Source organism: Plectropomus leopardus, chromosome 2 (genome assembly GCF_008729295.1).
Source record: "Plectropomus leopardus isolate mb chromosome 2, YSFRI_Pleo_2.0, whole genome shotgun sequence".
In the NCBI taxonomy this organism is placed as follows: domain Eukaryota; kingdom Metazoa; phylum Chordata; class Actinopteri; order Perciformes; family Serranidae; genus Plectropomus; species Plectropomus leopardus.
The window spans coordinates 37,168,733-37,182,148 of NC_056464.1; the positions used below are offsets into that span (position 1 = coordinate 37,168,733).

A 13,416-nucleotide genomic window follows, 5' to 3' on the forward strand; every position below is an offset into this window, starting at 1 on the left:
AAGCAAAAACACACACACACTTTTAAACGCATTCTCATCTGCTCACACACACGCTTTTTCAATCATGCAAGAACGCCCACCCCCACACACACACAGACACACAGACACACAGACACACACACACACAGACACACACACACACACACACACACACACACACACAGACACACAGACACACAGACACACACACACACACACACACACACAGGCATACAGCCGCTCTCCATGTGAGTGCATTGTGGGAAATCTGCCTTCTGGAGGAGGATATTACATCACTGCATCAGCCAGCTTGCCCAGCCCCGCTCGCCAAACTGAGTTACCGTGGTTACGGCAGTGGAAAATTAAAACAACCCTCACAGGAGTTCAGAGTATTATGGAAATTCAAAAGCCGAGTTCAAGTTGTGAATGAGTTATGAGAAGGGGAGAGGTGGAGGAGGTGGGCGGAGTGTTGTTATATTTGCAGACGGTATAATTGCCGGGCAAAAAACAGGAAGCAAGCAGCTTGATGGATTCTGAAAGTAAAGATTCCTGGAAGGGTAATTTTTTTTCTGATAAGTGACATAACTTTTACTTAATGGACTAGGCACTGGACTATGCACTGAAAGGGTGATACATGATGCCACTGCATTACTCAGTCTGTAAAATTAACCTGCAGCTTATACTGTTTTTCCATACTCATGGTCTGGCTTGGCTTGACTTGGTTTGACTCAGCACTTTAGCACTGCGTAAGGAGTTTACAAAAATTTGCCACAGCATTTTTCATACCAACACTGATTTGATTTGACATGAAAAGGACAACACCTTCAACCTTTGTCAAGGTAATTAAATATTTGATTCAGACTTTAACAAATAATTTCCAATTTATGTTATTTGGCCAAAGTACCCATGAAAACATTGCCTCCAGTTATTAAAGACACTTTTGGAGTTTATAGACTCACCCCGTTGGCTCTGCTCATGGCCTGGTAGTAGATGCTGTAGCTCTTGGCCGGTGACAGCGGAGGATTCCAGAAACCTCCATAGCTTTTGTTGTCTCCCACCGTGAATGGCTGCACCACCGTGAGACTGGACGGGGGCAGTTCGGCAGCGATGTAGTACGGTGAGTCCAAGATGGACGCGTTGCGAAAGCTGACAGGGGCAGAGAAACACTCGGGGGCCTCGGAGGCGGCGCGGCGAGTCTTGGATTTGCGCTCCTCCTTCACAACGAGCTGATAGGAGCTGGAAACACAAATAAAGTCACATTGATACCTTTAGATTAAAAACATTTGTTAAAAACGCATCTTTTCTGGAGAGATGATGACCTTTATCAAATTAGAAATCGGTCAGTACATGGATCTTGGAAAAAGTTTTACACAACCTGGACTCTTTTTACTGTTCCAACCACCCAACCCAATTTAAATTATTGAAAAAATATCATCCAGTTTCTAAAATTAGGTTTGAAAATCATGAAAAAATGAGCAGTATTATTTGCTTTGACACGCTGAGGGTGTGTCTGCTGAAGAAGCTGGAACGGCCTTACAGTGGCTACTATGGACACAGTTTGTAGCACTGTAATTTATAAGTGGCGTTGCGGTGAATTTGAGTTTGTAATTAATAAACAATTTTAAACAAATAAACAACTTTTCTTAAATGTGACAATCACATAAACATGCGGGGTGCCCCCCCCAACCATTTTCTAATTCAAAATAAAAATAAAATGAGTCACACTGGAAATTGTTTTTGTACTTTTAATATAAATAAGGTACCATGGTGCATAAAACGGCATCAAAGTAGAGCTTGTTTACCAAAAAAAGTGCCAGTGGAGGATCCCCCAACCCTCTGACAGAAGTCCTGGCTAAGCCCCTAATGTCCTGAAATCCTAGAAACGTCCTGAAATCCAAAAACATACTAAAATCTTAGAAAACAAAAAAACCTAGAAATGTCCTTAAATCCTAGAAAAATAAATGGGGCTGCTGCAAGTGGCCTCATTTTGCAAAAGTGGCCCCCAAGCTAACCAAGTTGAGATTCCCTGAAGTCATATTTACAATAATGATTTTGTCTTCTGTTTGCTAATTCACTGTAGGCCTACATGTACAATGATGTATAATGACTTTAAATGAGAGAGAAGGTGGGAATGTGTAGACGATTGCAGAGTGGGAAACATTACCTGCCACTCTGAAAAATCATATATATATATAAAAAAGTTTATTTACAACAAATAAGAAAAAAGAACAGGCACAGGTGGGGAACTTTGGAGCTCTCTATGGAGCCTGTTTCCATTAGAAGTTTCACATAGGTGCATTTTTACCTTAAAATAAGCCTAATTCAGCTAAAATGGTGATTTGCTTGATCACTACAGAGCTCTCACCATTAAAAGCTTTAATTTCCAGAGTGCTTATGTCCATTTTGGCAATAGAAGCATTCGAGGAGGAGAGCTGAGGTCTGTAAAGAATTTCACAGAAAATGCCAACTATCCTTTAAAAAGGAGTGTGATTTGTTCCAAGGGTCACTTTGTTTTATTCCAAATGGTAGATTTTCTTTGGAAGCAAACTTCAGCTAACTTTCTTACAAAGTAGCTGGCAAATCATTTCTGCTGCTGACTCAGCAGCAAAGTACGACTCAAAAGTAAGAGATATGTAGATATATATGTGCATGTGTGCGTGTGTGTGTGCCTGTGTGTATGTGTTCTCTCTCTTTTGCACGTGTGTGTTTTTACACACACTAATAAGTCTGAATGTGTCTCTTTCTGCCTGCTGTCTGCATGGTGTCTATGTGCCTCTAAAGTATGCACTCAAGCAGGTGTGCTTGTGTGTGTGTGTGTGTGTTCTAACAGGTGTGTCAACGTGTGTCTATATACTTAATGCCACTTTGTGTGTGTGTGTGTGTGTGTGTGTGTGTGCGTGCATGCGTGTGTGCGTGTGCGTGCGTGCGTGTGTGCGTGTGTGTGTGTGTGTGTGTGTGTGTGTGTGTGTGTGTGTGTGTGTGCGTGCGTGTGCGTGTGCGTGTGTGCCTTTCCATTCCACTCAGAGGCTTCATGAATGGCTGAGGGCTCCTTTAGCAGTCAGGACAAACGCAGCGGCCCTCCGCAATTACCTCCGTCCTCCACGCCAAGAACTCACTTCACAATTATACGCAATTAGGGAAATGTATGTTTCTGTGAAGGGGGCCGCGGCCAATTATCCCCAGCTCCCGTTTGGCAGCTTTCATAAAAGATAATTGCTGATGACCAAAGATGAGCATCTCTCTCTCTCTCTCTCTCTCTCTCTCTCTCATATCCATTTTAAACTAATGGCTTTCCGAGGCTGCACAGGGGATGAAGCTGAGTACAAGGGGCGAATAGGGAATTGTGTGTGTTTGGGGGTTTCAAGTGTGTGTGTGTGCATGTCTTTGGACTTACAGGTGTTCCTGTGAGTGTGTCTCTATATGCATAAGTGTTGTTTTGCTCTCTTTGTGAGGAAGAATTTGAGTTTTAGACCTCCAGGAACATCTTAGATAATGAGAACAATTTGCAGTGTGAATATTTCTGGACGGTGGGCACATTTTTTTTGCAAATTAACAACATTCTGTAAAGTAAGGATGCTTGAAGAGTGAAAAAGTTTTTTAAAAAATGAGGACAGTTCTGCTGATTCTTGTTTCTTCAAGGGGCTGTTTGATGGTTCAGACTTGGCTTCGGGGTTTGAAGTTAGAATAAAGTTTAGGTTTAGGGGCCAGTGAATGTACTACATCAAAAGAAATACTTCAATGCATTGCAGTGTGTGTGTTTATGAACATGTGTGCATGTGTATGTTATCATGTGTGAAAGGCCAACGCGTTCTCATCCTAAGTTGTCACATATTGCCGCTTTGCAGTGGACTTCTGCTATTACCCTCCAGGTTTCCTTCTGCTGTTGACATTACAGGATGCTGCTACCATGATGTCAACACAACACATGGTGGGATGATGCTGCATTAGGTTACGCTTAGACAACACAAGCATACAGCAACCAATGCCAGAACATCAACAAAAACACATGCCCAGCACTGATGATGAGGTTTAGGTAAGAAAGGCATATGGTTAGGTGTAGAAAAAAAACATCACATTCTGACAAGACGTGAACACTGGACTCGCACATAAAAAGTCCAGGGTTTGTTAGATCTCTCCACCGCCCTACAATGCCCCTTATATTATGTTAAAAGCAGTGTTTTGAACTGACGCGCTTCAGCAGTGCATCATGCTGCAGGTGCCATCTGGCCATCCGCTGGTGTACAATAACGCAGTGAATGATTCTGTCCGGCAGAGTCTCAGCTGATGCCGTCCAGTGGCATATCATGCTAACGCTAAAGCAGCGGGAGTCTGACGACTTCAGAATATGAACAGGCTGCGTACAAAATCAGCTTGGTCATTTTTTAGGGAAAGATCTTTTTTTAGTTTAAAAAACCCACACTGGTTGCACAAAAGCCACTACATAAGCCGGGACGGTTGGGTTCAATGGGACATTATTTTGACTAATAGATTTCAAGATTTGTCAACAACAGAACTTTTGCTTATCCAGCGTGGATTTGGAAGGTCCAGGATCAGATCCTTGGCACAAAAATGATCCAATTTGGTATAATTTCACCAAATATGTTTCAACACGGTGGCCGCTACCTCAAAGGCATCAAGTAGCAGTACCCAACTGATTATCTCTGTGTATATATGTTTTTCTGTAAGAAAGTGTGTAATGTGTGTTCATGTGTGCAGAGGTGTGTGTTTGTGTGTGTGTGTGGGTGTGTGTGTGTGTGTGTGTGTTTATGTCTGTGAGCTAATGTATGTTGACACCCACTGCTAGCCTTTACAGCTGCTTTCCTCTGTGTGCGTTTATGTGAATGCACATGTGTGCATTTGAGCATGCAAACTCATGTGTGTCTACATGTTGTGTGTGTGTGTGTGTGTGTGTGTCTCAAGCACGACAGCTGCTCCTCTTAGCAAAGCCATTTCAGTAAACATTCCTCATCTAAGCTCTTGAACTTGAGATCTGATCTCCTCAGAATAAACAAAAAAATAAATAAAACCAATTCTTGCAGAAGCATTAGCGTGCACATTAACCAACAGATGCCTTTTCCCTGCTTCCCCCCGTACATCTGTTGGCACTTAAAACATGTAATACTTGCACAAAACACACATAATGAGCAAACACGTTAAGGGGCTTATCTCGGGTTGATAAACACATAAAGATGTTAGTGATTGGAGTGCAGCCTAATTCAGCACGAGATATATTTGCCATGCGTGGGTGATAAATGGCGAGATATGGTATGGGATTTACAGAAATTAACAGTAAACCACTGACCCACGCTCACATTTCTCAAATCCATTTCCCCAAGTACAAATTGAAGTGATATATATTCTCCACGCACCCTTGTCGAAGCTGTATTTCCCTAAAGGCAACCGCAGAATTATGTTCTCCCCTGCACCAATGAAATGGATGGGATCACATGTTCAAAGTGAACTTTTAATTAAAAAACACGCCGGCTGAAAAAATGAGATGGGGGAGAGGAATGAATTAGCTATGTGTCCATTTTTAAAACAAAACCAGTGGGTGCAGCGGACTGGAAGAATTTAACTTAAGCGTGTCTTTGTGTTTTTTCTTACTTTTTCCTTTCAGTTAATATAGAGACAGAAATACTCATGAATGATGTAAACCTGCAACTGCAACACCTCTCACAAGCAATTTAATCCCTTGAAACCAAAGCAAATTGTTTTGATTTCTCTAAAAACCACAGAAAAAAAGGCAATGACAAACTCTGCAAGAAATGGTCCACAAACTTCAAGAAATAAGTATAGGTGATGAAGAAAATCACCTGAAAATTTGTTTTATAAAGGGTGGAGAATTATTATAAAAATAATCCAAATCTAGGGAAAAAATGTCCAGAAAAATATATTTATAATCAATAATTATATAATTAAAACTGTGTCACAGAAAACAAAAAATCTAAGCTTTCTTTGGGTCACTTGAAACCAGAGCAAATTGGTTTGATTGCTTGTAAAAACATGGGGGAAAAGGCACTGACCAACTATGCAGAAATGTCCCACAAACTGCAAGAAATAAGTAAAAGGTGACAAAGAAAATCGGCTGAAAATTAGTTTTAAAAGGGCAGAAAATTATTCGAAAATTGAAAAATATTGAAAAAAAAAAAATAAATAAAAATATATATATATATATATATATATATATATATATATATATATACTTTTTTTTTATTTTCTGCACTTTACTTTTTGGGTCATTTACTTGTGTGTTTTTGTTTTTGACTTTTTTTTCTTTTCTTATTTTCAGGTTATTTTTTGGGCCCTGTCTTGTTAAGTCGCTCATGTCTTCTGCCCATGTTTTTGCAAACAAATTAAACCATTTTGCTTAGGTTTCAAAGGGTTAAATGAGTGCATACAAAGTTTCCAGAGCTGATTTATGAACTGCAAAGAATGTATGCAAGTGTTGTTATGCTGTATGCCACGTATGTGTTTATGTGACCAAAACTGCATGTTTATTTGTGCATTATGTGAAAGAATTGCCAATCCCTCACCCGAAAAACATTTTTTTTATCCCCTTCTGCAGACAAGCTGTTGGCAGGGTGCTTCAGTTAAAGCAGTCAAAGTGATCGGGCATTGATTGCCAAATTACCATCAGACATTAAGACCTGTCATGTTCTTTTGGAGTTGCATCTCCATTAGGCAGCAACCAAAGCTACGAGACGCAAGTGACTTACGACAAGAAGATTTAATGCCAAATTTATTTAAAAAAATGAATTCCTATTCTCTGAGTTCCTTTGCATATAAATTGGACTTATATGTGTGAGTGATTTTAATGGCTTTAAAAGAGACCCTTGAGGAAGAAGAGGGAGAGTAAAGTGGATGGAAAAGGGGGGAAGAAAGAGAGCATGGAGAGGAGAGGAGAGGAGAGGAGAGGAGAGGAGAGGAGAGGAGAGGAAATGATAGGGATGAAAGTAGGCGGGATGTTCGGAGAAAACAAGTAGGTAGGAGAAGAGGGAGGAAAAAAGGAGGAAAGAAGAGATAATAGAAGAAAAGACAGGAGTACATGACAGAAACTTATATAAAAAGAAAAACGCATAAGATAAAATACAGGTAAGATATTACCTGATAGGTGCGCCACGTGATTGGGCGGGCTTTAGCAGGATGGTGATGGTGGTCTCTGTCTCGTTCAGTGGAGCCTCAGACTCGTACTCTGGCATCATGGGGGCTGATGGTCAAAACAAAAGAAAAACATAAGTATTAAAGTTGCAAAAATTAAAATGTAAAAGCACCATTTACTGAATGACGGCATGTCCAGGTAGCCGCAGTTCACTGTACAGCACAATAATGACATTTACTGTAGCTGAACACACTGACCCCGCACATTCCTTTCGAACTCTCAACCTTTCATTTTATTTGCCAAAAATGTTGTTTTATTAAGCATTCATTTGTATTAAAAGCCCCTCTTAGGAGTCGCATGTCCAGGCTGGTACATTCTCATTCCCAGGGCATCAAGTGTGGATGCTTTCTCATGCCCCTCAACACGTGCAGCCTTCTGAGTCTTTATGATATGCACCAGGCTTTCAGATAATTCGTGTATGAACCTATCTGCAGCAAGACTTGAGACGGTGTGCAACTGACATTGTACAAACAGCTAGGAAGTTAAACTGGGGTGGGAGGGTGAGGGAGGGCTGAGTCAAGCAGAGTGAAAAAGTATAAAGCTCAGATCATCTCTCTGTCCACACTGCTAGCGAGAAATTTGCTGCGACAATTTTGGAAATCTGAGAACCCACTGGCATTTGACATGTGGCTGAAGGCCGAGGAGTACAATTAGAGAAAATAAGTTTTACTATGTCAAACAGGGAGAAACTCGTGAATGAGAAAATCTGGCAACCGGTTATTAATCTGTTTAGAAAATTGAATTAAACGGTTAATGGTCCAACAGGTTAACTGTATAAATGTGTCATAAGTCAATAACCTGCAACTCATGTGATGACGTATGTCTTTTTTTCTGGTCTGTGTTACCACCAATGTCCTGTTTTTTCACATTTTTTTTTTGTTGTTGTTTTTATTAAATTGTTGTGGTTATTTTTGTATTTGTTTGTTTATGCATTCGCTTGGTGTTTTTTTCATTGTGTTCTTATACTGCTCTATAAAATCAATAAATAGGTATTAAACAAAAAGAAATGAAATCAACAAACCCGTTCTGGCTCTGATCTTTTGTTTTGACAGTATCATATCCTGACAACAGTGATCTTATCCGGCGCCGTTAAGAGCAACAAAAAGATGGATGCACGCTTCCCTCCGCAGACATTCCATTAAATTCAAGTTTTTAATTTCACATTTGTCATGCCCTCATATTGAAGGTGCAGCATCAGCGCCTGTCTGAGTAAAACATCAACACTTTTCCCCCTGATTGGTGTGGCATTTAGGTTATTAACGCGAGCCCAACCCCTCCTCCTGTGCACATCCATCTCTATCTGTCTGCATCGTTTAATTGAAATCTCTTCATCCTTTGGTCCCTGAATGAGATAATGAAGATTGGGGATGGCGTGACATTTGGAGGGAAACGTCTCTGTTATGTGTGGAAGTGCTACCGCATTTTTTTCCCTCCTATCAACATGTTGTTAAGATTTCAAAAGATGAAGGTGGAATGGAGGCTCTGTGGAAAGGTCATGCTAAAATCACTGAGGGTGTTGACAGATAAGACAACGCTAATAACGCGCTGATGATACATTTAGACTCTGTGCTTCAATCAGCACTTGAGAATATCAGGACTCTGGATTCAGCTGTGTAGCACATTGCACAAAGAAAGGCATACCTACTGCTCATATTTGGATTAAAGTGTCAAGATGCCAGAGTTTTAAACTGTTATATTAAAAAAACATTTCTTCATACCTCTTTCAGTATCACGGTAAAAATAGGATAAAAGGGTCCTGTGTTTCTATCAGTAATGTCGATACAATCCAATGTATAATTAATGGAGTTCATTTTAACCCTTTGAAACCTGGATCAACATCACTTTTTTCTTGTGCTGCATGCAGACACCTTTCACATGTAAAATCTTTGGATTGTAATAGTTAATTTAAAAACTATTTTAAAAAATTCCAGACATTGTATGGAACACAGTTATGTATAAAAATGTAAGAAGATAAAAATGCATGCATGTTGAATTTTGATAGGATGCTCCCTTTTATCTTGATGTCATGTGCAGTGTAGTTGAGCAGAGAGCTGCATGAGGCACGGGAGCACATAGTTTTTCTACTGTGTGACTGAGTATAATTTAACTTTTTTCACTCAGGGTTTTAAACTGGATTACATCTCCTGTCATTTGCGTTAGCCTGAAGCTACTGTGCCTAAAGCACACCTGTGGCTTTTGTGACATTTAGAAGAAATGCCACTGATGTCAAAAATTCTAAAGAAATTAAATAGAAAAAAAAATGTTTAAAAATATATATAAAGATAAAGCTTGGATAAAATCTCAATAATTATAAATATGTCCACTATTTACAATAATCCTACTAATATGATTACAATCATGTTACAGAATTATAATTCTTTTTCAAGTTTTTTTTTTAATAAATGTCCTTATTTGCTTCTGACTTCCCTTTTTGTATTTTTAGGTAATTTTCTTGTACTTTTTGAAAAATATAATTTTTTTGCAAATTTTTAGGTCATTTCTACTTTATTTTCCTATCACCTTCTTCCCGTACTTTTGAAAATAACAAGTTAATTTGCTCACATTTCAAGGGGTTAAACATGTGGTGTCAAAATAACATATGAGTATCAATATTTTTGAATACCGTGATTTGGGTTTAATCCACTTTGGGAACCATTATTAGACTGAAAACATATTTCCCAGGGGGTTAAATGTGATCAGTGTAGCATTTTAATCTCATCGACACTTGTGAGTGAAAAAAAAAACTGAAATTAAAATAAAAGTGCTCATACGCCCGATTCCTGTAAATCCCAAAGCTTCTTGTAACAAAGCAGAAGTGGCCACTTGCTGAGGCACTAAGCAGTTTCCAGCAGGACTGAATATATGTTGCTGCATGAATATGAAAAGAGTGTCGCAGAAGAGCTCGCCAGCTCAGCGGAGCCTCACAAAAGCCACAAGGGAAGATTTTCATGCAATTATCTTTGCTTCATATCACAGGATGTGGATTAAGTTAGGATTATGTGATGAGATTAATAAACGCAGTGATAAACTCTCTTTGTGTTATAGGAGTGTATGTGCTGATGTTTCTATACTTGAAAAAGTAGATAATAACTTAAATTAAATAAAGAAAGATTTAATTGCCCAGTCTAGCTGTGAATGTCAGCTTCTAGATGTTCTTTTCATGTATTATTAAACAATTTGTAATTAATCTGTCTGCAATGTGCACACAAGACTGTGCCAGGCCTGGATTATTATTCAGGGTTCCCACACATTTTCATCTACAAAATTTCAAAACTTTTCCACGACTTTTCATGGACGTGTAATAAAATTCAATGACCAATCACAGCATATAATATGAACATGGGAAGGGGGTTAAAAAAAATTATCAAAAACTTCAGAATGTCCAAAAAAGTACATTGATAATTACTATAATTTTCTATTTGAATTTATGTTGCAGAAAAAAGTAATATATATTTTAAAAATAATAATTTTCTATTTTTTCATGTTTTTGAAAAAAATAAAACCAACTGCACTAGGTTTCAAGGGATTAATGGATTAATGTTACCTATTCCCACAGAGAAGTAAGCGCACATTAAATATAATTGCCTTTGATTAAGAAGAGCGTCCCTTTCCTTTGTCGTAATCCATTGTTTACACCGTAAAGCAGTTATCCACATATGCTAAACATTTAACAGAAATGCCATCGTGTTGTGGAGCAAAACACGTAATGACAGCTCCTGTGATGGTCTAAGTTTTATGCTGATTTTCTTTTTTCTGACTAATTTCATGCAAATAACACGAGTAAAACACGCCAAGACAGAGCAAATCTTTGCAGGGAAAACATGTGTATAGAAGCTTGTGAACCCAATGCATTTGTGAATTTAATCTGACCCTATCTGCACTGGCACACCCGAAAGTTCATAAAAGACACAGCTCATCACAAGTAACGCAAGTAACATCTTTCACACACAATTTATGATTTTTTTTCCCCAAACAGCACAGAATTTTCTGTGTGCCTACAAAATAAAGTTGCATTTAGGATTTTGAGGACTCTTGGATTAGACCTTCACTGAGTGTCTCTGCTGATATACTGTTAAAAAAAACACACACAGCTAAAGGTCACAACTGCCTCGATGAGGAGGAAAAAGAAATAGCAACACCTGTGAAGGAAAGACAATCAGATATGCCATTTTGGAAGGAGCTACTAAAGAAAAGTAAAAAGAAAATAATTGAGAGATAGATAGAAAAACAGGAAAAGCAGTGGAGACAGTGAAGAGGAAAGTGAGAAGCAAAGCAGCAGAGAGACAGAAAAACAGTTAACTAAAGCTGGAGAGACAGACAGGCTGAGTCAGAGCAATACAGAGCAAAGACAGACATGCAAAGAAAGCAAAAGTGAGGGTTTTTTCTATTTTGCGTCAGTCATTCTGTCATTTAAACAACAAAGAACCCCTCTCACAAAACAGTTGGAATAAGAAAAGAGTGGCCCTCTTGTCCCAGAATAAAGACATGCATCAACATGTGAGGTCATTTCACATTTCTTGCCACGAAAAAGATGATTGTTTTCCTTTTTTTCCCAGTGACATTTTCTATGGGCCGAGGCAGGTGACATAAACAGAGGGTTGCAAATGGAGAGGAAAAGTCAGACAGATATGAAAACGGTCACTCAGACGGACAAAGACACAAACAAAAACACAGACTGGCACATTCACGGAGACACTGAGTGACAAGCCAATGCACCACCTGCCAGACAAACAAGCCTCCGTCTCCTCCTTCACCTGCTATTATTGTCATAATAGGCATGAGTGTGACACATCTTTGTGTGATTAGAGAGGAATGATCAAATACTATGTGCCAGAAATGAAAGGATACACAGATTGACAATTAACACTTTTTAAAATAATTATCGCGTCAAAACACAAACAAGTATTTTTACCTGCTATCTTGGTGGTGATGCGGGTGGTGACAGGCGGGCCGAAGCCTTTGTTCGTGGACGCTTTGAGGGTGAAGAAGTAGGTGGTCCCTGGGTAGAGACCTACAAACAGGTGATGGGTCTCATTCCTCAGCTTGAACACCCGTCCCCTCTGGGTTGTCAGATCAGCGCTGGGGTCCAACGAGCTCAAAGCCTTGTAGGTAATCTGGAGGACAGACAGAAGACACACAGTTTTACACACTTCATCTTTATTCTGTTTCATGTTACATTACTTATCTTGTTTGATTGATTACAAATTAAAACGTTTATTTTATTGCAGCCTTTATACAGCAGTTTTATCACTTGAAATCCAGAGTTCTCAAACTTAATATTCAAAGGATCTGATTTCTATTCAAGGCCAAAGGTGCGAAATGATTGGTTATAAGCAAGTGACTTTTATAACCTGAATATAACTCAGAAGCAACATACATTAAAGTTTAACCCTTTGAAACCTGGATGGACATCATATCTCTTGTGCTGCGTTCAGATGCCTTCACAAGTAATAAAAAGGCAATTAGCAACTTGGCAAACAAATTCACACAAACTTCAAGACATTAGTAGAAAATTATTTTTTTAAAAAGCAGGGAAAATGTCTGAAGAACCACAGTATCATATTAATATATTTTAAATTATTTTACAGAAAAATTAACATTGTTAAAAATACTTTTGTCTGGTCATTTCTTTTATTTGAACTTTCGTTTTTTGTTTTATTCATTGTTTTTGTTAATTCTCAGGTTATTTCTCTTGTACTTTCACAAATTCACAATTTCACAAAAAATCCCATTAACAAATGTCCAAGTGTGCCCCACACCCGTCCCAGCTCCCATCATCCCCTGTATAAAAAAAAACAAATAAACTATAATAATAATAATAATAATAATAATAATAATAATAAAATAACATAAAAATGAAAATATATATATATAACAATATCTTTAATTAAGCCAATTTGTCCAGGTTTCAAAGGGTTAAGGCAGTCTGACACAGGTACCCAGACTAAGTAGTTGTTGTTAGCTCTTTCTCGCTGTGTCATAAATCTCACAAACAGCTTGTGTGTTGATTTTTAGGAAGATTTTAACTGTTGTCCTCACCTCTGTACCTCTGAGGATATTGCCGTTGGAAATGTGCTTTGTGTCGAAGTGGCGTTTAACTGTTTAATTTCCGCTCTCCACAACACAACTCCAACGTCTCTGTCCACTGGTCTTCGAAAACTCGTTTATTTGTTTTTTGGTCAACTTTTCTTTTCTTTGCACATTTGTATGGTAACATCCTCACCGCATTGGCGACGTCGTGTACACCGACAGAAGACGCCGAGATCTCGCTTTTTCGT

The 13,416-nt window shown here is 38.7% G+C and overlaps 1 protein-coding gene across 1 annotated transcript in view; it reads right to left on the reverse strand.

The window, feature by feature from the left end:
- The window catches only part of ptprt (protein tyrosine phosphatase receptor type T), a 436,976-nt gene that overhangs the window by 190,024 nt on the left and 233,536 nt on the right, over positions 1–13,416 (reverse strand). Inside the window, exons 12-14 of the mRNA XM_042510188.1 lie at positions 12,051–12,252; positions 7,084–7,186; positions 939–1,215 (exon numbers count right to left, since the gene is read on the reverse strand). Coding sequence (XP_042366122.1) covers positions 939–1,215; positions 7,084–7,186; positions 12,051–12,252 — 582 coding nt within the window. The remainder of the gene's footprint in view (positions 1–938; positions 1,216–7,083; positions 7,187–12,050; positions 12,253–13,416) is intronic.